Below are 25,735 nucleotides of genomic sequence, written 5' to 3'. Positions count from 1 at the left end.
GTTTCACCATGTTGGTCAGGCTGGTCTTGAACTCCCGACCTCAGGTGATCCGCCCGCCTTGGCCTCCAAAGTGCTTGGATTACAGGTGTGAGCCACTGCGCCTGGCCGCGAGCTGAGCTTTTTCACAAGGAATCGAGGTGCCTTAAGGATGGCCCATTTACCCCAACTCTCCTGTCCAGGCACAGGGACAAGCTTTCCTCAGAAAACTGCAGTCCTAGGGATAGAATAACTCAAGTTCATATAAATAGTTATTAGAACAGATAGCTCTTAAATATTCCTATATTTAAAAATGGAATTAAGAGCTGGGCATGGTGGCATGCACCTGTGGTCCCAGCCACACAGGAGGCTGAGGAAAGGGGATCACTGAGCCCAGGAGGTAGAGACTGCTGTGCACTATGATCACGCCTCTGAATAGGTACTGTGCTGTGGCCTGGGTAATGCTGCAATGACCCCGTCTCTAAAAAACACAATTTTTAAAGCAAAATATGAGTGGAAGCTGATGGGACACCCCAATCAGAAGAAATGCTCAAATTTTTATGGCAAATTTTATAATAAAAGGCTTGGAGTTTTGTTCTTCTATTTGTGGCCATTGTTTGAACTGTGAAAGGGCATAGATTGCTCTGGATTTTTATTTTATCTTATTTGGGAGAGGAAATCAATGTAGTCCTTTAAAACTCTGACATGGTATTTTAAGCATTCTGGCAGGAATTCTCTTCTCAAAGAAGCTGCTGCTGCTCCTTGCCCTTTGATCCTCAGCCTTCAGCCACACCCTACGCCTCCCTGAGTGGCTGCAGGGACCCAGAGTAGGAGGCATGCCCTGTCCCTTCCTTCCCACATGACACTTTCATGTTCAGCCTTCAGCAGCCTAGGGAGAGATTGATTGTTGATGGTTAAGATTCTCAACTCCCACAGTTGGAGTCACGAACCCGCATGCTGCCACCACCTTGCTCAGTGCCGCCTTTGGTTCTGCAGGGTCCTCCCCGCCATCATCTCAGAATGCCACGCTGCCTTCTTCGAGTGCCTGGCCACTCAGTGCCTCCGGCTACAGTAGCTCTTTCAGCAGCATTGCATCCGCACCTAGTGTTGCAGGTACGCGCCCAGCCTCTCCACTTGCAGGTAGAATTTTATTTCTTTCCACAAACAAAACTTTTGACAGGCCCCCAGCTTTTCCCGTCTCTTTACTGACTCCCTGAGCTGGGAGGCTGTGTCGTGGGATGGAGGATGTGTGGCGGCCTTGCCCAGGCACAGCCGGTGCCTTGGGCATATGGGCTTGCACATGCATGGAAGTGGTTACCTCTTCTCCATACAAGTGTGTAGGCCCGCTGCCTTCTCTCTTCCTTTCCCCCATGGCCACAAGACAAGGGGTATGCAAGGTTTTGAAAACTTAGATGCAGAAACTTCTGGGAATTTAGTTACTTGAGTTTGCCAGGGGCTTGACTCGGTGTTCCTTTGTCTGTCACGGTCTGCTGTGGCTCCCCAAACACAGCAGTGACTTTTCTTTGTCTCAAGGCTGCATATGTTCCATGTCTCTGCTTTTCTAGGTAAACTGTCAGACATTAAATCAACGTGGTCCTCTGGCCCGGCCTCCCACACACAAGCCTCTCTGTCTCATGAACTGTGGAAGGTGCCCAGAAACACTACTGCACCCACGAGGCCACCTCCAGGGTTAACCAATCCCAAGCCTTCCTCCACCTGGGGTGCCAGCCCCCTCGGCTGGACCAGCTCCTACTCCTCGGGTAAGCTCCATGCTCTTCATGTTCCAGTGGGGGCCTTACCCTTTAGGGGATGTGCTCATCATTTTGTCCTCCACTTCCTTTGTAAGGACCCCTGCCTCTAACTCTGGAGCCTGGGAGGCTTTAGGAGGGCACCAAGGCTGCCCTAGATGTCCAGGGCATTAGCTGGGTGAGCCTGGTGTTTTTAGCATCAGCCTAGGTGTGCCAACATGCAGCAGGTTTGCTCTGGGCCAGGAAGTTCCAGGCGGTCCCAGCACCCATTGAGGGCCCACACTGGCCAACTCCATCCTCAGGAGTGCGGCTGCCCTGTACTGGGCCGTCAGAGGCCTGCACAGCCCTTTAGGCTCTCTGCCCCCATTAGGCCCCATCGCACAGGGATCTGGATTTCTGCTTTTTTTATTTGCTTCTCCACGAGACATCATTGGAACATAAGGCTTTTGCAGGCCAAAAACAAACCCTACCAGTTTGAAAACACAACTCTCATAATATTGCAGCTCTGTAGGCTCCTCACAGGTGCTGCTTGCTGAACCTCAGAGATGAAATGTACTGGGAATTTAAGAAACTGAAGATTTAAACCATTGTGGACAACAAAGCAAGACCCCCATTCCACAAAAAAATAAAAAATTTAGGGGGGCACAGTGGCGCACACCTGGGATCCCAACTGCCGGGGAGGCTGAGATGGTAGGATGGCTCAAGCCCAGGAGATTGAGGCTACAGTCAGCAATGCTTGAACTACTGCCCTCCAAACTGGATGACAGAGTGAGACCCTGTCTCTAGAAAAATAATAATAAATAACAAAATTTTTAAAATCAACTACAGATAGTGTATTAGTCCGTTTTCACGCTGCTGCTGAAGACGTACCCGAGACTGGCAAAGAGGTTTATTGGACTTAAAGTTCTTCATGGCTAGGGAGGCCTCACAATTATGGCAGAAGGTGAAAGGCATGTCTCACGTGGCGACAGACGAGAAAAAAGAGAGCTTGTGCAGGGAATTTCCCATTTTTAAAACCATCAGATCTCAGGAGACTTCCTCACTCAAGATGGGAAAGATCTGCCCCCATGATTCAGTTACCTCCCACTGGGTTCCTCCCATGAAACATGGGAATTGTGGGAGTTACAATTCAAGATGACATTTAGGTGGGGACACAACCAAACCATTTAGTTCCTCCCCGACTCCTCCCAAATCTCATGTCCTCGCATTTCAAAACCAAACATGCTTTCCCAACAGTGCCCCAAAGTCGTAACTCATTTCAGCATTAACTCAGAAGTCCACAGTCCAAAGTCTATTTGAGACAAGGCAAGTCCCTTCCGCCTGTGAGCCTGTAAAATCGAAAGCAAGTTAGTTACTTCCTAGATGCAGTGAGGGTACAGGCATTGGGTAAATAGAATCATTCCAAATAGGAAAAATTGGCCAAAACAAAGGGGCTATAAGCCCCATGCAAGTCTGAAATCCAACACGGCGGTCAAATCTTCAAGCTCCAAAGAGACTCCATGTCTCACATCTGGATCATGCTTAGGCAAGAGGTGGGTTCCCATGGTCTTGGGCAGCTCCACCCCTGTGGCCCTTCAGGGTACAGTCTCCCTGTTGGCTGCTTTCACAGGCTGCTGTTGAATGTCTGCGGCTTTTCCAGGCACACAGTGCAAGCTGTCAGTGGATCTGCTGTTCTGGGGTCTAGAGGACAATGGTCCTCTTCTCACAGCTCCACTAGGTGGTGCCCCGGTAGGGACTTTGTGTGGGGGCTCCACCCACATTTCCCTTCCACACTGCCCTAGCAGAGGATCTCCATGAGAGCCCTGCCCCTGCAGCAAACTATTGTCTGAACATCCAGGTGTTTCCATACATCCTCTGAAATCTAGTTGGAGGATCCCAAACCTCAGTTCATCACTTCTGTGCACCCGGAGTCTCATACACCACGTGGAAGCTGCCAGGCCTTAGAGATTGCATGCTCTGAACCATGGCCCAAGCTGTACCTTGGCCCTTTTAGTCACTGCTGGAGTGGTGGGGATGCAAGTCACCAGATTCCTAAACTGCACACAGCATGTGAACCCTGGGCCTGGCCCATGAAGCCATCTTTTTTCCTCGTAGGCCCCTGGGCCTGTGATGGGAGGGGGCCTCCATGAAGACCTCTGACATACCGTTGGAGATAGTCTCCATTTTCCCTATTGTCTTGGGGATGAACATTCAGCTCCTCCTTAACTTAGGCAAATTTCTACAGCTGGATTGAAATTTTTCTCAGAAAATGAGACTTCCTTTTTTTTTTTTTTTTTTTTTTTGAGATAGAGTTTCACTCTTGTCACCAAGGCTGGAGTACAATGGAGCAATCTGCAACCTCTGCTTCCTGGGTTCAAGCGATTCTCCTGCCTCAGTCTCCCAAGTAGCTCCCGTGCACCACTATGCCCAGCTAGTTTTCATATTTTTAGTAGAGGTAGGGTTTCACCATGCTGACCAGGCTGATCTCAAACTCTTCACCTCAGGTGATCCACCCATCTCAGCCTCCCAAAGGGCTGAGGTTACAGGCATGAGCCACTGTACCCAACCAGTTTTCCAAGCTGAAGTGCAATGGTGCCATCTTGGCTCACCATGACCTCTGCCTCCTGGGTTCAAGTGATTCTCCTGCCTCAGCCTCCCAAGTAGCTGGGACTACAGGCACATGCCACCATGCCCAGCTAATTTTTGTATTTTTAGTAGAGAATGGGTTTCACTGTGTTGGCCAGGCTGGCCTCAAACTACTGACCTTGTGATTCGCCCACCTCAGCCTCCCAAAGGTCTGGGATTACAGCCATGAGCCACTGTGCCCAGCAAAACTGAGTGCTTTTAGCAGCACCCAAGTCACCTCTTGAATGCTTTGCTGCTTAGAAATTTCTTCTACCAGATACCCTACATCACCTCTCTCAAGTTGAAAGTCCCACAGATCTCTAGGGCAGGGGCAAAATGCCACCAGTCTCTTTCTAAAACAACAAGAGCCACCCTTGCTCTGGCTCCCAAGTTCCACCTCAGCCTGGACTTTATTGTCCATGTCCCTGTCAGCATTCTTGTCAAAGCCATTTAACAAGACTTTAGGAAGTTCCAAATTTCCAACATTTTCCTGTCTTCTTCTGAGCCTTCCAAACTTTTCCAACCTCTGCCTGTTACCCAGTTTCAAAGTTCCTTCCACATTTTTGGATATCTTTTCAGCAGCACCCCACTCTACTGGGGTAACAGTTTTCTTTATTTGTCCGTTTTCATGCTGCTTATAAAGACATTCCAAGACGAAGCAATGTACAAAAGAAAGAGGTTTATTGGACTTGCACTTCCACGTGGCTGGGGAGGCCTCATAACAATGGCAGAAGACGAAAGGCACATCTCACATGGTAGCAGACGAGAAGGGAGAGAGCTTGTGCAGGGAAACTCCCATTTTTTAAACTATCAGATCTTGTGAGAGACTATCACCAGAACAGCACAGGAAAGACCTGCCCCCATGATTCAGTTACCTCCCACCAGGTTCCTCCCACAAAATGTAATCGTGGGAGTTACAATTCAAGATGAGATTTGGATGGGGACACAGCCAAACCGTATCAAACAGTTTGAAAGTAACAGTGCCCTCCTTTTAGCAGCAGCCTTTAGGGTTTTGCTCTGTTGTATTAACCAGAAGAACCTGCAAGCACTGATTCCACTTGGGGGCTGGGGGCAGGCAGACGTGAAGACCAGAGCTTCCCTGGAGATTCTCAGGCCTATCATCACCCCGTCACTGCTGGCACAGATGGAAAAACACGGGCCTCCTGGCCTGGTGGGAAGATCCAAGAAGTCAGAGTTTCCACAGGGCAGCAGGAAGGGGGTCTGCAGGGACTGAGATTTTGGTTTACCAAAGAAAGCACAGGCCCCCCCAGGCTGAGAAGGCTATCCTAGCGCATGCGGTGACGACCCGTGCTGGCCGACACTTGAGCACAGTAAGAGGCGGGGGGGCACACTATCCACTGGCACGGGGCCTCGTCAACTGGGTTCCCCCTCTTGTTGCAGGTTCTGCCTGGAGCACCGACACCTCAGGAAGAACCAGCAGCTGGCTTGTTCTTCGAAACCTCACTCCCCAGGTGCAATGCCGGTGCCCCTGCGTCACTGAGCACGATCCAGGGAGGGGTCCTGCTTGGCTTCTGATGCAGATGAGGCTGTCTGGTGTGGCAGGGTGGCGGGGGGTTCTTGGTCAGGGTCCAGAGGTGACACTGCACAGGAGGAGATGAGCAAGTGCCAGGATTGCTCCAGCAGCAGCAGTAGCAGATGGGGCCCAGGGGCCTCTTTTGACATGTTCCTGGTGAACTGTTTACCCACTAGAGGCTGGAAAAGTGTTGTTCTCTGTAAACAGAATTGTTTATCTTACAACTACCCATTCAAGAGTGGTTTGGCCTGGCCAGATGCAGTAGTTCACGCCTGTAATCCGAGCACGTTGAGAGGCCGAGGCCAAGGCTCACCTGAGCCCAAGAGTTCAAGACCAGCCTGGGCAACATAGTGAGAACCCATGTGTATATTTTTATAATGTTTCTTATAAGAGTGGTTTGGCCACGTCAGACTATGGGCTAGCCAGTCTTCCTGAGACCCAGGCCACACCTACCTGCATGTCTCCCAAGTCCTGTCTGCAGCTGGGCCCAGGTGGCTTTTGCAAACCAGAGGCACTGTGTGACGTGATCTGGTGAAAAGAAAGCAGAACTCAAAATGGAGCTTTTCTCCTTCCTCCAATTAGCCTAACTCATAAAATAAAACTGAAACATCCAAGAGGTTTTTTTTGTTTGTTTGTTTGTTTGTTTGTTTTAGACAAAGTCTCACTCTGTCACCAAGGCTGGAGTGCAGTGGCACAATCTCAGCTCACTGCAACCTCTGCCTCCTGAGTTCAAGCAATTCTCCTGCCTCAGCCTCTGGACTAGCTAGGATTACAGACACACACCACCACGCCTGGCTATTTTTTTTATTATTAGTAGAGACAGGGTTTTACCATGTTGGTCAGGCTGGTCTCAAACTCCTGATCTCCTGAGCCACTGTGCCCAGCCTCATCCACTATTTCAATTACACATTTGGCCACAGAGATAAAATGTTAATGTTGTAAAGTTTTTAGCCCTTTTAAAGAAAACATTTTCCTAGTGTTTAGTGTATCTGATGTCATGTTTTTTCTTTGGAAGGAGGTAGTGAAAGAAATTAGAAGCAAACTCATTCATGCCCCTGTGCTTCCTCTGTCAGATCGATGGCTCCACACTGCGGACACTGTGTTTGCAACACGGGCCTCTCATCACATTCCACCTGAACCTGACTCAAGGCAATGCCGTGGTCCGGTACAGCTCCAAGGAGGAGGCTGCCAAGGCCCAGAAGTCTCTGCACATGTATGTTTCCTCACAGCCACCTCAGCGCTCCAAGTAGCTCCACATCCCCCAGAGTGTTAGGTTAGGGGTGTTGCACGGGTGTCCTGAGCCACAGCAGGATCCCACAGGCTGGCCACCCACCCACTTCTGGAGGCCAGAAGTCTGACACCCAAGACGAAGGTGTGGGCAGGGCTGCTTTCTCCTGAGGCGTCTGTCCTTGGTTGTAGATGGCTGCCTTCTCCCTCTGTTCTTTTTTTTTTTTTTTTTTAAATAGAGACGGTGTCACCATGTTGGTCAGGCTGCTCTCGAACTCCTGACCTCAGGTGATCCACCTGCCTCAGCCTCCCAAAGTGCTGGGATTACAGGCGTGAGCCACTGCGCCTGGCCTCTCCCTCAGTGTTCTTTTATGGTCATCTCTTTGTGCATGTCTGTGCCATTATCTTCTCTCCTTATAAGGACACCAGTCATGTTGGACTAGGGCTCACCCATGTGACCTCATCTAACTTAATTACTTCTTAAAAACTCATCTCCAGACACAGTTGCATGGGAGGTACTGGGGGTGAGGACTTCAGCAAAGGAATTGAGGGAAGGTGACGCAGGTCGGTTCCTCACAGGTATCCTGGGACTTACTATTGGTTTCTTCTGCTGCTGAGTTACTGTGTCTACCCCCTCCGCTAGGGAGAGACCCCCCAAAAAGTACACACAGATCACAATGATAGAAAACACCCTCCCACCGGCGGAAGCGTGGGGGACTGTCACCCATTTCTACATGGGGCCCTGCAGCGGTCCTCACAGCCAGCCCTTCAACGAAAGGTTGGTTTTGATAGAAGTATGAGTAGACCTGATCAGTCACATCACTTGAGACATGCGACCTTGATATTAGTCCTTCCTGTTTTTAGCCCAGGATGCAAATGACAGTGGGTGACCCTGGCCCTAAGTGAGCCTCGAGCTTCCTGGTGTACTCCTGCACTTGCAGAGGTGCTCTCTGTACCCACCGGAGGCTGCTGCCATCCACCTTCCACTAGTCTCAACTGCGAAAAACATTCACAGGCTGGGTTTGGAAATGGCAAAACAGAAACCACAGGCTGACTTCCGGGTGACCTTTCCCAATACAGAGACAGAAAGCCAGTGCCACAAATGCAGCAGGACTTGGGGTGGCCCCGCTCACGCACCCCATCTTGCTGTTGCAGGTGCGTCCTGGGCAACACTACCATCCTGGCGGAGTTTGCTGGCGAAGAAGAAGTGAATCGCTTCTTAGCTCAAGGCCAGGCACTGCCACCCACCTCCAGCTGGCAGTCCAGCAGCGCATCCAGCCAGCCGCGGCTCAGCGCAGCGGGCAGCTCCCATGGCCTGGTGCGCAGCGATGCTGGCCACTGGAATGCCCCGTGCCTGGGTGGCAAGGGGAGCAGTGAGCTGTTGTGGGGCGGGGTGCCCCAGTACTCCAGCAGCCTGTGGGGCCCGCCCAGTGCCGACGACAGCAGGGTGATCGGCAGTCCCACCCCGCTGACCACCTTGCTGCCCGGGGACCTGCTCAGCGGGGAGTCCCTGTAGGAGCTGCCATCATCAGCACCAGGAGAGCTGACCCCTCCCGGTACCCTCCCAGCTGGGCGGCCCCCACACACCCGCTGGACCCGCGGCGGCCGCCCTTTTGAGTACCTCTGTCCAGGACTGAAGACGAACCTTGGCCGTAGTCCTTGCGAACTGTTCCCAAAACAGTGCGGGCTGCGGTCGGTCAGCGTCACATGCTAATGACAGGATATTCCTCGTAGCTTTTTATTTTGTGTGTCTTATGTTTGTATAGTATGTTGTCATTTTGATTTTTTTTTTAAGTATAAAAGCTGCTTAGAATAGTTCTATCATGAAGGGCACTTTTCAGATTGTGGGCTGGAAAGGGTTATTTTATCTGTGGGGGAGGGAGGGAGACGTGAAGCCTATTTAAAATGAGCCTGTGACGATTATGCACATTACCAGAGGCGGCCGGTAATCAGGGCAGAGTCTGGTGTGGACCGCTGGGCGCAGAGCGGCTCCGCACGGGAGCTGAGTGGAAGGCGCAGGCTGCGATCTGCTCTCTGTTCCCCTGGATCCGCCTATGCACATTACCCTTGTTTCATTACTTTTTCATGTCATTTTTTTTATCCCAAAAAATATTTTTTAAAAGTTAAAAAAAAAGACATATCAAACATACAAATACTTGAATCCAGCAGGCCAATAGTGAAATGTGAATACTTTCTAATTCTACACTTCCAGGTTGACACCAGTACACAGAACAGGCTCTAGGAAAAATTTCTAAGTTCATAGCCTACGTGAGTGTGTATGTGTGCGTGTTGAAACAAGTGTGTGTGTGCGTGTGTGGTGCGTGATTCTCACAGCGCGCAGATCTCTGTGTCCGTGTGTTTGAAAGCGTGTGAGGATTTAACTGTGGGTTTCCCTTGTATTCAATATATGCTTTTTTTTGGCGCATTGGTCAAACGTTTGTTACTATTAGCTTCTAACTTTGCACTGAGTGTCCTCGCCCTTCCTTTAGCTAACCCTATACATCACAGAGAATTCCCAGGACAGGGCCGGCGACAATTCAAGTGTAAATGTTTACTCAAGGACTCTGTGACTGCGTTTTAAAAGTACAGTGTATATCTCTGGAGAAATAATATGTATACCTACCTTTAGCAGCTTTTTATTGTGGACTAATGCAAGAAAATTATTACCAGAGTATTGCACCATTTTTCCATTTGGAATATAAAGTTAAAGAGAAAAAAACTGTTGTTGAACTGTGGCCATAGATACTTGTAAAGAACGGATGGTTCCGCGGCAGGAACAGAAACAAGCACTTGGACATGGGTTGTGACTGCTTTTGGGGGAGCCTGGGGTTTGGGCTCCCACCTGTTTACAGACCTTTTTTTCTCCTTCAGACTTTAAAATTTTAAAAATTTAAAAAGGAATTAAAAAAAAAAAAAAGACTTCCGTCGTAAAGAAACCTATTTTCAGAATGCAGATATGCTCCTTCAGAGCTCTGGGACGGGACAGTGTTGTTCCCTCGGCCATCGTCGTGGGCTCTGTCGATTGCTTTCGCCCGTTCGTCAAGGTGACAGGCGTTGTGGCAACTGTCTTGCACATGCCGGACGCGCTCTCAGGAAAGCCAGGGCTCCCGAGGGCAGCTCCACACCATTTCATGTATTTTTAAACCCAACTCCTAGCACTGAAGATGTTATTTAAAAAGCTGAAATATTTTGCAAAGTGCATAATGAAGAAAAAAAAAAAAAAAAAAAAAAAAAATGAAAAAAATGAAAAAAAAAGAAAAACAAAAAAAAAACAGACAAAGAAGAAAAATACCTAATCTCTAATGTGTAGCAGTTACATATTTACCAAATAATGGACTCAAAAGAAATAGATGTTTGAAGAGTGCTTTATATATTAAAAATTGCTTTATGTTTTAAGAATGATCAATGTTTTGATTGTTTTGCAAGGAAGAAAGACAATGGAATAACATACCCTCAAGTATGTTTTAAAATATATATATATGAACATTGTGCTCCCTGCCTGCTTGATCAGGAAACTTGTGCATTACATTTTTTTTAATTAGCTTTTTAATGGTTTTATCAAAACAAAAATATATACAAAAAAAAGGTCCTGCAAGGTTGCAGATCAACAAAAGCTGGTTTTATAGAGGATCATGAACTATGCACAAACTGGGTTCAAGACTTTTTTTCTCAAGTTTAGTAGGGTATTTAGCAAAACCAACCTCCCTCAGTGACTGCATCTCATTGCCATTACATGCATTCTATATATTCGATGGACATACACCTGCGTATGTATATCCAATATATGTGCGTGTGAGCGTGCGTGTGCGTGCCCGACATACCACTTCCTGTGCTGCCAGTGAGCACTGAGCTGTAGAAGAACTTCTGATGTTTTAAAATTGGGGATGAAAGTCAACAATATGTTAGTTTGTTTTGGGGGTTTGAGGTTTTTTGGGGTTTTTTTGGACCTTTTATTTTGGATTTAATTGTAACTCTGAGATTAAAAAACAAGTTTGTGGCTCTTAACGTTTTTCTCATAGAATGTGATTGTTGAAGAACATGCATCGAAATCTGCTTTCAAAAGTACAACGCTTTATTGAATCTTAATAAATTGCAATTTTTTTTCTTGGCTGTTCAAAGTAACGTGTATTTCATCTTGCAAAATGGACACTGTGGATGTGCACTCTGCACGCTGCAGCTGGGAGAGCTGGCCTGCCATCATATTCTCAGAGTCCACACATGTCTCCGTCTCATGAGGGAAACGTAGACTTCCAGTTGTTTTGCTTTATTCTGTCATTTGCTTTGTGAGTTCGCTGTAAATATTGAAATTTTACTAATAATTGTTGAGAGGCACAACCAAGCTTTCTAGCTCTCTAGCCACACAGCCCGTCCGAGTCAGTATCTGGTAACTGCTGTTGTCTGGGACGGCAGCAAGAGGAGGCTGGGGCCCGCCTAGAGTCCTGGCAAAGGAATGCCGCTCACTTTTGCCTAGGGTCCACTTTGAGCTTAAAAAGTCTTTGGAGAGAAGAGTCATGAGGGTTTTTTGTGTTTCCTAGACATCTTAATGCCATTCATTTTTGTATGAGCACAGTGGAACGTCGGTGCTGGGTGAGGCAGCAGCAGCCTAACCCCAAAATCTCAGTGGCACAGCCGAAGTCCCTTCCTAGGACACTGGTCGTGGCCTTCAGGGTGGCCAGTCAGTGCCACCGGTGTGGCATTGGTGTTACAGACAGGCCTTTGAAGAGAGATCAAGCACCCCCGGTGGCCCCTCAAACCAAGCAAGTCTCTTTTTCTGTTTCCACTTCAGAGAGCAAGGTCAAAGGTGGACCTGCCCATTGCGGGCCAACTCCATCAAAAGGATGAGACCCCCCCCACCCCGCCACAGGCTGACCCCCGCAACGGGGAAGGCAGGTACTGCTGGCTCTGAGCAACCTCTTGGAAATTGAAAAGGAAAGCAATGAGTGGGACCTAATCCAGAGAAGAAATTAAAGACCAGAAAAAGGATTCTGGGAATGAAACTCAAATGCACTTGAACCTGGAAGCAGCAACCCTTTGCTCTGCGCTCCGGACCCTCTGCAAGAGTTCATTTTGTGCCTGAGTGGCTACAGGGGCAAGCTGTACCCATGCATGTGTGCTGGGGGAACAAGGTCAGTGCCCGAGTGTGCAAAGGATGCGGCAGGCTCCATGGAGGACGTGGCATTTGCCCTGGGCCTGGGAGACCAGGTTGGATTTTGACAGACTGGGAACTCGGGACAGGTGGGGAGCACAGTGTAAGCCAAGGCCCCATGTGGGGAGCCCATGCAAAGACCTCGTGGCCCTGGAGCAGCATTTCCACCATGGGTGAAAAGCAGGTTTGAGGAAAATGACAGATTCTTCACTTGTATCCATAATTTTTTTTTTTTATTTTTTTAATGACAGGTTCAGAGTAGCCCTTTGTGGTTTGTATTTTTGTTTGTTCATACAGTCTCTGTCTCCCAGGCTGGAGTGCAGTGATGTAATACCAGCTCACTGCAGCCTTGACCTCAAGCAAGCTTCCCACCTCAGCCTCCCAAGTGGCTGGGACCACGGGCATGCATGCGCCACCCACCCAGCGCATTTCATTTTTTTTTTTTTTTTGTAGAGATGGGGTCTCGCCATGTTGTCCAGGCTGGTGTCAGACTTATGAGAATACAGGTATGAGCCACTGTGCCCAGCCTCCTTTTTGTTTTTTAACTAACTTGGCAATACCATGACAAAATGGTAAAGGTCGAAAGCAGGGTGTCCAGTGGCTAGCAGTGTGGTATGCAGAGAAGATTGTTCAAACGCGGGAGGAGAAGCCAACAGACCAAGAGGCGTCATGGTGAGCCCAACGGAGGCAGTGGGTCATCCCACGAAGATCCGGTGCAGGAGTGCAGTATCTACGGATGGACCAAGAAAACCTGCGCAGGATCCAGATGGAAACAAAGCTGCCTAGCTCTGCACATCGGTGCTGCTCGGAGGAGCTATGGCTGATGGGCCTTCCCAGTGCAGGGCTGGCCCCGAACAGCAGCAAGTGTAGAGTGCCTGGCCCCCAGGTCGTCATGAAAACCAGAAGCAGCCACTTGGGAGGCTGAGGCACCATCACCTGAGCCCAGGTGGTCAAGGCTGCAGTGAGCTATGATTGAGCCACTGCACTCCAGGATGGGCAACAGAGCGAGACCCCGTCTCAAAAAAAACAAGCACGTTTCCGAAGCCCTCCAAGCCCACAGGTGTGAGTGCGTGCATGCGTTTGTGACAATCTGGTGCTTGGATGGGGCCCAGAGAAGGGGTTCTCAACCTTGGCCCATATTAGAGGTCTCTGTTGTTTGTTTGTTTTGAGAGTCTTGCTCTGTCACCTAGGCTGGAGTGCAGTGGCACGGTCTAAGCTCACTGCAACCTCCACCTCCTGGGTTCAAGCGATTCTCCTGCGTCCGCATCCCAATTAGCTGGGATTACAGGCACCTGCCATCACGCCTGGCCAATTTTTGTATTTTTGGCAGACACCAGGTTTCACCATGTTGGCCAGGCTGGTCTTGAACTCCTGACTTTGTGATCCGCCCGCCTTGGCCTCCCAAAGTGCTGGAATTGCAGGTGTGCGCCCCTGTGCCTGGCAGATAATTCACATCCAAATCAGCTGGGGGTGGGCCTCAGGCACCAGAGGTTTTTTGTTCGTTTTGAGGCAGGTCTTGCTGTTGCCCATGCTGGATTAAAAACGGCTCAGTGGGCACAGTGGCTCACACCTGTAATCCCAGCACTTCGGGAGGCCGAGGCAGGCGGATCACTTGAGGTCAGGAGATTGAGACCAGCTTAACCATCACAGTGAAACCCCATCTCTACTGTACAAAAATCAACCAGGTGTGGTGGCCCAAGCCTGTAATCCCAGCTACTCGGGAGGCTGAGGTAGGGAACCAAGATCACGGGACTACACTCCAGCCTGGGCAACAGAGCAAGACTCTGTCTCAAAAAACAAACCAAAAATTCTGGCCTCTAGCAATCCTCCACCTCAGTCTCTGAAGCAGCTGCCACTGCCTGCAGCGAGTACCAGTGTTTTCAAAACCTCCGCAGGGGATTCCGTTGTGCAGCCAAGGCCGAGAAGCAGTGGCGTCGAGGAGCCTTGTCATTCATCCAGAAATAGCGTCAAGTTCCCATCCGCTAGAACAGTTTCCAGTTTCCACATCTTAGGCTGCACTCGTGGGGCGAGCATGGCCTCCCTGCAACGTGCCAAACAGTGCCAGGTGTGGTATGCAGCACACACAGGAATCATGCCCCATGAGGCGAGGAGCTGGGAGGTCACAGAACATGCCCCAGGGCTCCCAGGGACAAGCTGAAGCCTGGTCTGCAGCGTACAAGGGCTGCTCTGAAGAAACACGGGCGGTCCTCACTGGAGGGTCTGGGGCCACACAGTGAGTCCAGAGACTGAATCAGTAGGAGACAGAAACAGGGAAAGAGGACAGGCTCACCCAGCCGTGGGGCCACAGGCTGGACATAAAGCGGGCGTGGACGCCTCCCTCTGAGGCAGAATTCCTTCTCTAGGAAACATCAGTTTTTGCTCCGAAGACTTTCAGCTGATTGGATAAGGCCCACACGTTCTCAAGGATGATCTTTAGGTGAATCGACTGTAGGTGTTCACTGTCTACAGCAGCACATGTTCACAGGACACCTCGGTTCCTGTTGAGATCACTGGGCCCCACAGCCTGGCCTGGTTGACACAAAAGACTGACTAGCACACACACTGACTCCAGAAATATCTGGGGCAAGTTCTTCCACTTCCCTGCCATAAGCAGCCACTACTGTCCTTTGTGAGGTTGGCAAGGCGAGCTTGACAGATCACAACCAGTGATCATGCTGTCAAACCAGCAGTGGCAGGCGTACGTCCCCATCCAGAGAGAGACCGTAATGGTTTGGAGGACAGCGTCTGCACAGATGGGGGCCACAAAGCCGAGGTCAGTCCCTCTGGACTGTCTCACTTTCCGGACTGCCCATGCAGCTTCACCCAGCAGCGCTCATGCCTGAAGATGCTGCCCCAGGCAGCCGCCCAGAATCCACACCAGCTACTTGCAGAGGCCCCGAAGCACCACTTTGGTCAGATCCACCCGAATGCCCACTCTGTTGGGCCCCAGTGGCAGCACCCAGATGTCTTCAGAGTGCAGGAGCCTCCCCACGGGTCCGGGTGGGCTGGGCCCAGCTTGGGGCTCTGCTAACGGCCAGTGGCATCTCCACCTGGGTCTGACCCTTTTCTGGGCCCATTGCTTTCTGACCCTGGGCTCACCACCCTAATCCCAAGCACAGCTCCTACAAACATGGAGCCCTGGGCCATGACAGGCTGGAGACATGGAGCCCCGGGCTATGATGGGCTGGTCCCCGAATCCCTGTCCCCACCCCACAGCCTTGGGTTTTTGGTATCCCACGGGCTCCTCACTCAGCCCAGTCAGACCCAGGGTCGCCACCCCCCAAGCTAGCTGCTGGCAGCCAGAAGCAGGGGGCCAGCCCTACCCCACCAAACCCTGTTCACCTCCAAGTCCAGGCTGCCTCTGTGTAAGAGGCACCTGTCACCACAGCTCATTTGTAACTGAAACGTCATCCCAAGTCCCTCTAAATTTCCCTCCTGCTCCAATAGTTGCTACAGCATCACCCAATGGTTGATGCATCGCTCTGGTCACAATCTCTGCCTGCTCGGCTCATCTGTGCAGGTGAGCGCCCCCCAGGCACAGGTTCAGGCTGGTCAAAAGCAGTGAACAGATCAAGCCCTGGCACTGTCCAGCCCCTGCCATCTGGGGCTTGGCCAGCAGAGGGCGCCCCTGCTCCAGCTGAGGTTCCCACGACCTAGACCTGTGCCCAGAGGTGGCCCCAAGGCAGCAGGAAGCAGGCCCTGGACATGGACATGGTAATCACGCACAGAGTCCCAAGGGACAAGCCCATCTGCAAAACCCCTTTAATCGGAATAAATAGAGTCACAGGGCAGAGTTCACTGGGGGTGCCCAAGCTGGATTCACCCACCCTTCTAGCTCCAGCCTAGCTTTCAAGAGGAGAAGCAGAGTGTCGTCCTTGTCCTGGTATCCAGCGGGGTCACTGGGAGACACCAGTGTGGTCTCAGGGTGCTGGGTGGGCCCTCGAAGCCCATCCCCGTCCTCCTAGGCATCCCGTTCATCTGTGATCAGGGTAGGAGGTACCACAGCCTCACTTGTCCTAACCCTGCCAGAAAGAGATGTCAGCAAGGGAACCCCACAGGCGTCAACATCCCTGCAACCTGGCTGGGCACAGCCAAGGCCAAGCAAGGGACAGGCCAAATTCCCCACAGCCTTTCTCCTGAGATTATTTCAAGTCCCTGTCAAAATGGTCAGGCTCCAGAGGCCAGAGAAGGTTCTAGAGACAGTGAGCGTGGGCCGGAGGCCAGGGTGGGGACTTTTGTAGGTCAAAAGTGGTCAAGTATCAGCAATGTCATGGTGCAGCCCCAGGGAGCCCCACTGTCCAGCCGTGACCCCTCTCTCCTGGCTCAGAGTGGCCCCAAACCCTCCACGGACTCTCACCTGCTCCTCTCCTCCCTCTCCTTCTTCTCGTAGATGGAGTGAAGCTTGTTGATTAAGAAGATTTTGTCCTCCCCCTCCTAGAAAGTCCAGAACACAAAGGGAAGGAAAAGTCACCCATCCATCCATCAACCCATCCAGAGCCACCCTGTTCCAAACTGCATTTAAGGGAAAACTCATGAGGTGTATTCAACATCACAAGCAGCAAAAAGGTAAAATAAAAGGTGAAAGAGCCACCAAAACAAGGACAAGGAAAAACCAAGAGCCAGGAATTGGGCATATGTGTGGATCTAAGCTTCCTAGTGGCCAAAGTGAAAAGGGAAATGTGATCAGCAGCCCAGAGCCAGCCTGACTCAATTTAAAACCAGCCTGGCCACTTACTGGCTCTGCCTTGGGTTACTAACCCTCTGACCTCAGTGGCAGCATCTGTAAAGGGGGTAATAACACACATCATGGGGGTTACATTAGTTTCCTGCTTCAGCCGTAATGAACTATCATCATCTTCGTGGCTTAAACCACCACCAGTCTCTCATCTTTGAGTTCCGGAGGTGAGAAGTCCAAACTGAGTCTCACTGGGCTACAATCAAGGCATCGTTAGGGCTGCGTTCCTCCTGGAGGCTTCCAGGGAGAATCTCCTTCCTCACCTTTTCCAACTTACAGAGGCCTCGGCAGTCCTTGGCTCTTAGCCCGCCCAGCTCATGTGGCACCACTCTGACCCTGACCCTCTGGCCTCCATTTCTCACCTCTAAGGACCCTAAGATCATGCTAGGCCACCTCAGTAATCTAGGGTCGTCTCCTACCAAAAGTCAGCTAACTGGCAACTTTAATTCTACCTGAAACCTTAATTCCCCAAGCCACATAACAGTCACAGGTTCCAGTCTTAGGACGGGGACTTCTCTGGGGCCAGTCCTAGAGTGACCCACAGCTCTTTCGACAATGAAATGTGACAAGCAGAGGGGGCACTCAGCATAGGACCTGGTGCACAGGCACTGGGGTCAGACCGGGATTCCCTGCTGGGAACCTTCACAAAGAGGACAGAGCAGTCCTGTCAGGATCCACGCTGACTGGCTCTGGGCACCTGGCAACCTGGCGCAGCCTAGGAGGACCACTTCGAACACCTTCAAGGAGGGACCACAGGCCCCTTAAGCAACATCCCAAGCTGCTTCTGTCAAGTTGCTGCTGAGGACAGAGGGGCTGTACGCGTGAGCCATGATGACCTGCCTGGGGAAAGCTCAGGTCGGGCCCCAGAGACTGGGGTCAGAGCTCGGCCTTGGGTAGCCGCTGCAGCCAGCATCCCCCAGGAGAAAGCTCCTCCCCATCCCAGAGCATCAGCCAGTGGAGGGAGCTGGGATTCTCCTCCCCTGCATTCCCTGCCCACCCCACCTGGCCCCGGGGGCTCTGAAATGCCACCCAGTAGGGCAGGAGCCATTTCCCACTTCCAATGTCTATGGCCAGATGACCACTGCAGTCAAGATGCCCTGCTTTCAGCTCTGTGTGGCCAAATGGAAAAGGCAGGAGATGGGACAGTGTTCACAACCCAAGAAACAGGGGAGCTGTCCCCATAAGCTCTTGGGACGAGCTGCCTGGAGCCTGGCTCCTGGCACCAGCTAGCCAGCAGCAGGGTCATATGTCTGCCGAGGCCCACTGGCTGCAGCCCGCCCTGCCCTCACCTTGGAGACACCAGCCACTGACCCCAACAAGCGCCCCCCAAGCCCTGGTGTGGAGCACACCTGAGGATGCACGCATTCGCCAGCCCGAGTGAAATACTGCAGGAGGAGAGGACAAACAGCAATGGAAGGGGACTGGGAGCCCTGGTGGGGGTGGGGCAGAGCCCAGCAGCAGGAAGCAAGCCAGGAAAGGCCAAGACCTGCCTCTCAGGCCATTCTTCAGGGGGAGAGGTCTCGGGGAGGAGGCCAGGCTGGGTGGCCCTGGGGGTGGGGGGAAAGTGCCTTGTGTCCAGCCTGGCGGCTGTCCAGTGCACAAGGAGGTCCTCCTGGGCAGAGAGGAGTGGAGGGAGTGGGCACGGGGGCCAGCTACTGGGTGAACAGTCCTCCTGGGGGCTGCCACTGGGATGTGGGGTCTCACCTCCATATGCAGCTCACTCCCATGACAGCATGAGAGCCTCATCAGCGCCCTCTGCCGCCCAGGCTGGAGTGCAGTGGCGCGATCTCGCCTGATTTTCCTGCCTCAGCCTCCCGAGTAGCTGAGGTTACAGGTACACACCACCATGCCCAGCTAATTTTTGTATTTTTAGTAGAGACAGGGTTTTGCCATGTTGGCTAGGCTGGTCTCAACCTCCTGACCTCAAGTGATCCTCTCCCTTCAGCCTCCCCAAGTGCTGGGATCACAGGCCTGAGCCACTGCGCCCGGCCCTTTTTATTTCTTTTTTTTTTTTTTAATGAGACAGGTTTTCGCAGTTACCCGGGCTGGAGCGCAGTGGCACAATCATATGATCATAGCTCACTGCAGCCTCCACCTGGGCTCCAGCGATCTCCGCCTCAGCCTCCCAAATAGCCAGGACTACAGACGCACACCACCACACACAGCTAACTTTTAAGTTTTCGTACAGACGAGGTTTCACTGTTGCCCAATCTGGTCTCGAACTCCTGGGCTCCAGCCATCCTCCCACCTTGGCCTCCCAAAGTGCTAGGACTACAGGTGTGAGCCACCGCGTCCAGCCCAGCAGTGTTTTCTTCAAAAAACTATTTTCAGTCCTGACTGCACCTGTTTGTAAAATGAATGAAGAGTCCACAGGGACCCAAAATCCATTTCTAGGATCTCGGAAGCCCTCACGGAGACTGTCTGAACCCTCAAGCAGGGCCACACCCTGGGGCTGAAATCACACACCCCCCCCCCAGGGCCCCAGTTCCAGTGGGTCCCTGGAGGTCCCTGGGGATCTGTCTCACGGCTGCTTTGTCACTTGCACTGAAGTGCACGTATTGATCAGGGTCACTTGTTTGGCAAACAAACCCTCTCACCAGCGGAGGCCTAGAAGGGAAGGTATGCAGGGGCTGGGGATGAGCTGGCAGGGGAGTGGAGAGGAGTGTCACCCAGATGACTGAGAAGGTGGGGGCGAGGGTAGCTGAGGCGGGGGCACTCACGTTGCTGATCTGCTCCTTGAGCAGGCAGATGACTTTCCGCTGGCCCCGCACCACCTGGATGTTGAGATAGATCACGGCCCTGCAGGAGAGGGGCTGTCGGGTTGATGCAGGCCCAGCGAGGGCCATCTCCCCAGGGCCACCCCCACCTGCAGGACTCACAGCAGCAGCGCCGACACCAGGAAGACGAAGAAGGTGTTTTCCACCAGGTACCGGTGCACCCAGGGCAGCCAGGAGACCCTGGGGCCCGCCGCCTCCAGGTGGCGCACCCACACCCTGCCCGCCTCGTACATGGTGTCCAGGGTCCGGAAGGGGCCACAGATGTCTGAGGGCTTCACCCTGGGGAAGAGGCTGCCCAGGAATCCCTAGCCTAGGCAACAGCCCGCCAGGCTCCCTCCCAGCCTGCCTTCATCCCAAGCCTCGGCCCCCCAGGTACCACCACCCAACTCCGGGATGGCACAGAAGGGTCTCCCTCCACCCGCCTCACTCACTGCCAGACGGCATAGCAGAGGAAGACGGCGGCGCCCAAGAAGGCGGGGAAGCAGAGCAGCGTGAGGAAGACGGTGCTCATGTGCGAGGCCAGCCAGGGCCGCCGCGGCGCCTGGCAGTTGGCCAGAAGGCTGGTCTGCGGGGAAAGGCTGCGTTCTGCCAGCGTCCTGCCACCCCTCGGCACCCTCCAAGGCCTGGGGGAGCTCAGGAGGGAAGGGCGACCGAGGCTGTGTGTCCAGGCAGAGCCCAGGACAGGAGCCTGCTCCCTGCAGCTACCTCATTTACAGAGGAAAACGGAGGCCTGCAGGTCACCCACATGCAAAGGGGTGATGCCCACAGCACCTCCGTCCACTGAAGGTCGCTGCCATACCAGGCTCTGCACACAACATGCTACACGCCACCTCCCTCAGTCCCCACTGGAACATGGTCCCCATTGCGCGGATGAGGAAACAAGGCCAAAGAAGACAGGAGCCAGCATGGGAACAAAGGTCCCAGTTCTTAGCCACTGGGCATGCCCCGGTTGAGGACAGAGGACCAGGGTCACTTTCCCAGGGACCCAGAGGGCCGGAGGGAGGCTTAGTGTCTCCAGAGCCCTGGCCAGGTGCACACAGGCACCCGGTGATGACCTCTGAACCCCATCGAATGCTCCCCGGCCTGCCTGACCTCAGATGATCTGCCCCCCTCAGCCTCCCAAAGTGCTGGGATTATAGGCGTGAGCCACCGCACCCAGCTCCGGTCTGCCAAAGACAGCGATGCCAGGAGAGGTCAGCCGCCCCTTGGGCTGAGGAAGAGAGCCCAGGGCAGCCAGGGCTGCCAGCCACACTCCACTCTCATGGGGAGGGTTCCAGTGTCCCACGCTTTGCCCACTGAGTCCTGCCCCACTGCCAGGCCACCCTGCTAGCCCAGCCCTTGGCAACCTCACCTTCTTGATGTAGAAGACAAGCAGCAGCTTGATGATCTGCACAGCGGGGAGGAGGGGCGAGAAGAGCACCCCCAGCCTGGGGAGGAACAGTAGTTCAGGGACCGCTCCAGTGCCCCCTGGCCACCAGGCTGCTTCCAGACCACGGGCAGGGCAAGTGAGAGTGGCCACAACTGGGTCCCCGGGGTCAGGGCCCGCATCACTCCAGGGTCCACGGCTGGGCCTGGCTCTGGCCTCGGGGAAAGGAGCACCGACCTAGGGGCCAGACAACAGAAGGCACGCGGAGGCCCCTCACCAGGTCAGAGTCTGCCCATAAATCAGCTCCAGAACATTCCGGGCAATGTCAAACTCAGGCTTCCGCCTCCTCTTCAGCTTCTTCTCGGAGATAATCCTGCCACCCAGGAGGACCCCAGAGAGTTAGATGGAACAGCCACGTGCAGGGAGGCGGGCCCGAGTCCCCACACCCAGAGGCACTGCCATCCAGGTGACATCCTGGCCCTTCCACAGATAATGCCAAGGAGAGACAGCCCCCAGCCTGGGAGCCCCCACTAGGGGTTCGGTCACACTGGCCTCATCCTAAGTAGGTCCGGATACACCCAGTGCCAAATAACAGCATTAACTCCAGCACTAAGTGATTTTTTCTTTTTTTATACAGAGTCTGCCGTCCAGGCTGGAGCACAGTGGCACAATCACGGCTCACGGCAACCTTGACCTCCTGGGCTCAAGTGATCCTCCCACCGAAGCCTCCCAAGTAGCTGAGACTACAGGCACACACCACCATATCCAGCTAATTTTTATTTTTAGTTATTATTAGAGATGAGGTCTCGCTCTGTTGCCCAGGCTGATCTCAAACTCCTGGGCTTAAGTGATCTTCCCACCTCAGCCACCCAAAGTGCTGGGATTACAGCGTGAGCCACCGCACCGGGCCTCCTCCTGATTTAATCTTATTATTATTATTAAATTTACATATTCTCAAAGAAAACACCAAGAGGATAAAACAGCTGAAGTGCCAGGACCTGCAGCAGAATACCTGAAACTTTTTTTTTCTTTTTTTTTTTTTGAGACATAGAGTCTTGCTCTTGCTCTGTCACCAGCCTACAGTGTGGTGGTGTGATCTCGGCTCACTGCAACCTCCGCCTCCCGGGTTCAAGAAATTCTCCTGCCTCACCCTCCCGGGTAGCTGGGATTACAGGCGTGCACCACCGCACCCGGACTGGAACATTTTTTAAATGTTCCCCTGCTGTCTGTTCCCTACCGCCTGTTTTTCCTTTGCATCCTAGACTGAGGCTGTGATATACACAACACTCTGAAACTGTTTTCCTTTCCAATCTAAAAACGAGTTAGGTTCTGTTCCCTGCGTGTTCCTCTGAAGGGTGGAGACACGGGGCCCTGATTTGAAAGATCCAGGTCGGGGAAGCTCCCTGGCCACACGCCAGGATGGGGAGAATGCTCCCGCCAGCCCCGCCCAGGGTGCCCAGAGGGCGCTCAAGGGACTCAGGGGTGGGCAGATGGGCCTAGCCCAGCCCACCCCGGGCCCCCTCACCTCCACACCAGTTCCCCAAAAAGCGTGTCCAGCAGCATGAGGACGAAGTCCATCACCAGGAACCGGTACAGCTCCTGGCCCACTAAGTCCTCCCAGCACTGGCCCTGCAGGACGCCCACCCTGCGGCCCAGCCAGTGGTAGCACAGTGTCCCCAGGACGGCCAGCTTGAGGATGAGGTGCCTGTGGAGGGCGGGGCGCAGAGGCTGAGGCATGAGTGCAGGAGACAGAAGGTGCACCCCAGGGCCCCCACCGAGGGCTTGGTCACCCAAGATACACCCAGAGCCAAACAAGCGGTACCAGCTCCAGCACCAAGGGTGTTTCCATGTGCAGCCACACACCTGCAGATGGCCACGTACACCTCCAGCACTGGGGAGTCCTGCGGCTCCAGGGCAGCCAGGATGCGGCACAGGTAGGGGGCCCCCAGGTTGAGGAGGCTGACCACCAGGGGCAGGACCAGCAGCGAGGCCTCCTGGCCAGCAGCCTCCGGACTCTGCAGGGGTGCAGGGGGCGGTGTCACAGAAGCCCCCCATCCACGGTGGGAGGCGGCAGCTACAGGGAGGGGCCGGGGTGGAACTGGCAAGTAGCATCTCCCTCCTCCAAGATCTGGCCCTCCCCAGTCTCAAGTTCAAACCACACAGGAAGTGGGAGGGACACACGTTGTGGAAAAGAAACAAGAAACCAAAAAAAAAAAAAAAGGCCATGAGATAAGACAAGGGCGAGAAGCGGGGCTGGGAGGGAGCCCCAGCGCGGGGCGCAGCGCACACGGCACCCTGGCCTGGCTGGGTGGAAGAAGGGAGGCAAGGCTGTCTCCCCAGGGGGCTGGTGCCCAGAGTCGCTGGGGACATGTTCCCAGCAAAGGCCAGGCTCCCCCCAATCCCTGCACCTGGATCGTGAACTCCGAGAAGACGTGGACAGCCACAGCACAGCCAAGCGCGGTCCCCAGACACAGCAGCCACACGAGCCCCAGTGTGGCTGCCTGCCGCAGTCTCCTGCACACACTCCTGGGGCTCTGCCGCAGCTGCCACTCGGCCAGAAGCTCCTGCAGGCAGCACCGTGTCCCTGTCACCCACACCAGAGCACGGACACGTGCAGTGCGCGGACACAGCATGACACACAACACACGCCACACACCAGGAGGCTTGACCCAGGACAGAGGGTTGGACCCCAACACCCCACCTGCCCTCTCACCTGTCCAGAGCCCTCCCTCCGCACAGAGGGGACCCAGTCCTCTGCTGGGAGGCCTCTGTGCCTCGACTGGCATTCACTCCCGAGGCCTGCCTCAACCGCTCTCCTCCCGCCTCCCAGCCCTGCCTGCTGGGGCCAGAGCCTTGCTCAGAGGTCCCTTCCTGTTCCCTGTGGATGTGGATGGCTCCCCAGTGACGAGAAGCCCCGCCATGGAATGACTGCTGACAGGTCACAACTCTGAGCTCCTCAAAGCAGAGAACCCCAGAAAGGCAGAGAATGCTCCACGAGCCCCCAGCTCTGCAGCCTCCTGGCCCCGAGACCTCTGCAAGGGCCTTGGCCTCAGCCTCAGTCTCCTCACTCAGACACAGAAAAGATGACAGTCGGCCGGGTGCGGTGGCTCAGGCCTGTAATACCAGCAGCACTCTGGGAGGCCGAGGCGGGCGGATCATGAGGTCAAGAGATCGAGACCATCTTGACCAACACCGTGAAACCTCGTTTCTACTAAAAATAGACAAAAATTAGCTGGGCATGGTGGTGCACACCTGTAGTCCCAGCTACTCGAGAGGCTGATGCAGGAGAATCTCTTGAACCCAGGAGGCGGAGGTTGCAGTGAGCCAAGATTGCACCACTGCACTCCAGTCTGGGAAACAGAAAGACTCCATTTCAAAAAACAGAAAAAAGAAAAGATGACAGTCCTCACCCACTGGGCGCCTGGGGCCACCAACCAAGCTAACACCAGCCAGGGGGTATGTGCCAGCTGGGGCCTGAGGCCTTGGGGCTGGCTCCTGGGTGCTCACCAGGCACGGTGCTACCACCCACTGGCAGACAACAGAGGCAGCACGTAACTGAGGGGCGCGTACCTGAGCAAAACCCAGGGCCTGCCCCGTCACTGCGAGCAGAAGGCCACGCCTGCCCAGTGCCCGGACTTCAGCTCACGGACAGATGGCCCTCCCTCTAGAACACAGTTCTGGCCATGTGGTCCTAAGTGGGCCCAGGGCCAGGCCTGCAGGGAGCTGGGCAGGCCAGCTAGGTGCTCCAGGGCCCACGGGTGGGGGCTCCCAGGGCCGCTCACCTTCAGCCGGGTGCGAATGCTGTCCTGCTGGAGGCGGGCGGCCCGCTTCTGCGTCACCTTGTAGTCCCAGGAGCAGAAGATGGTCATGGCGTGGATGCCAGAGGTGCTGCCCACCCGGTAGCTCTCCCCAAAAGAGTGAGCCATGCTGAGGAGAGGCACACACAGACAGGGCAACCGACAAGCTGAGGGGGCAGAGGCCAAGGGGAGAAGGCAGACGGGGTGCTCTCGGCAGCCAGGCCCCGCCACCTACTCAGGAGCCTTCTGGGCCCTGCATGGACCTCCTGCCATGCTTCTGCCCCACCCCAGCCCTCTACACCAGTCTCATCCAATACGGCACCCACCAGCCGCATGCCCAGAAGGGGCACGGCTGCATTCACCACTGACTTGGCTGGCTGCCTCCCAGCGAGACACGGACAGAACATGCTGGGCTCACCTCAGAACTGCTGGGCCCATTGACCAAAACATCTTCCCTGCTTCTTCATCCATCCCCACTCTTATTTAACCTTCCTCTCCTACGGCAAGTGCCACCTCACCTGAGAAGCAACCTGACTCCTTCCCCAGTGCTCCCATAACATGGGGAACACCGCTAAGGCTCCTGGATTGTCCCAGCCCAGTGGTCCACCTTCTCCCAGAGACAGCACGCCCCCACAGGACAGGCTCATGCTCATTTACCATCGTGCCCTGAGCTGACCACAGGGAACGTTTGTGGAATACGTAGATGCGTGTGGGTAGGTGGGTGGATATATTTGTAAATGGTTGAATGGATGCATGGATGAATGAGTGGCTGAATGGGTAAGTAGATGGATGAATGGGTGGGTGGGTGAATAGGTGGATGGGTGG

General features: G+C 53.7%; 2 protein-coding genes across 15 annotated transcripts in view; one reads left to right on the top strand and one right to left on the bottom strand.

The window, feature by feature from the left end:
- Nucleotides 1-11,195, top strand: part of TNRC6C (trinucleotide repeat containing adaptor 6C) — a 147,792-nt gene extending 136,597 nt beyond the window's left edge. For 5 of the 10 annotated variants that reach the window (XM_037737226.1, XM_037737227.1, XM_037737225.1 and 2 more), the window contains 5 exons: nucleotides 973-1,089; nucleotides 1,542-1,736; nucleotides 5,730-5,800; nucleotides 6,936-7,075; nucleotides 8,245-9,808. In XM_037737226.1, the coding sequence (XP_037593154.1) occupies nucleotides 973-1,089; nucleotides 1,542-1,736; nucleotides 5,730-5,800; nucleotides 6,936-7,075; nucleotides 8,245-8,605 (884 nt within the window). In that variant the 3' untranslated portion in view covers nucleotides 8,606-9,808. Of the gene's footprint in view, nucleotides 1-972; nucleotides 1,090-1,541; nucleotides 1,737-5,729; nucleotides 5,801-6,935; nucleotides 7,076-8,244 lie in introns of all 10 variants that reach the window. The other 5 variants (XM_037737230.1, XM_037737228.1, XM_037737229.1 and 2 more) reach the window with 2 other exon arrangements.
- A 2,757-nt stretch (nucleotides 11,196-13,952) lies between these two features.
- The window catches only part of TMC6 (transmembrane channel like 6), a 17,371-nt gene continuing 5,588 nt past the window's right edge, over nucleotides 13,953-25,735 (bottom strand). For 2 of the 5 annotated variants that reach the window (XM_017525016.2, XM_017525018.2), the window contains 11 exons: nucleotides 24,896-25,040; nucleotides 23,522-23,677; nucleotides 22,977-23,128; nucleotides 22,639-22,818; nucleotides 21,391-21,486; nucleotides 21,099-21,174; nucleotides 20,179-20,312; nucleotides 19,850-20,026; nucleotides 19,691-19,769; nucleotides 16,593-16,669; nucleotides 15,981-16,257 (listed from right to left, as the gene is read on the bottom strand). In XM_017525016.2, coding sequence (XP_017380505.1) covers nucleotides 16,197-16,257; nucleotides 16,593-16,669; nucleotides 19,691-19,769; nucleotides 19,850-20,026; nucleotides 20,179-20,312; nucleotides 21,099-21,174; nucleotides 21,391-21,486; nucleotides 22,639-22,818; nucleotides 22,977-23,128; nucleotides 23,522-23,677; nucleotides 24,896-25,040 — 1,333 coding nt within the window. In that variant the 3' untranslated portion in view covers nucleotides 15,981-16,196. Of the gene's footprint in view, nucleotides 14,981-15,980; nucleotides 16,258-16,592; nucleotides 16,670-16,970; nucleotides 17,016-19,690; nucleotides 19,770-19,849; nucleotides 20,039-20,178; nucleotides 20,313-21,098; nucleotides 21,175-21,390; nucleotides 21,487-22,638; nucleotides 22,819-22,976; nucleotides 23,129-23,521; nucleotides 23,678-24,895; nucleotides 25,041-25,735 lie in introns of those variants that run through there. The other 3 variants (XM_037737221.1, XM_017525015.2, XM_017525017.2) reach the window with 3 other exon arrangements.

This window comes from Cebus imitator, unplaced genomic scaffold, assembly GCF_001604975.1.
Source record: "Cebus imitator isolate Cc_AM_T3 unplaced genomic scaffold, Cebus_imitator-1.0 Scaffold36, whole genome shotgun sequence".
Taxonomy (NCBI): Eukaryota; Metazoa; Chordata; class Mammalia; order Primates; family Cebidae; genus Cebus; species Cebus imitator.
The sequence above is the reverse complement of the archived record's forward strand: the minus strand, read 5'-3'. Positions and strand labels throughout refer to the sequence as shown.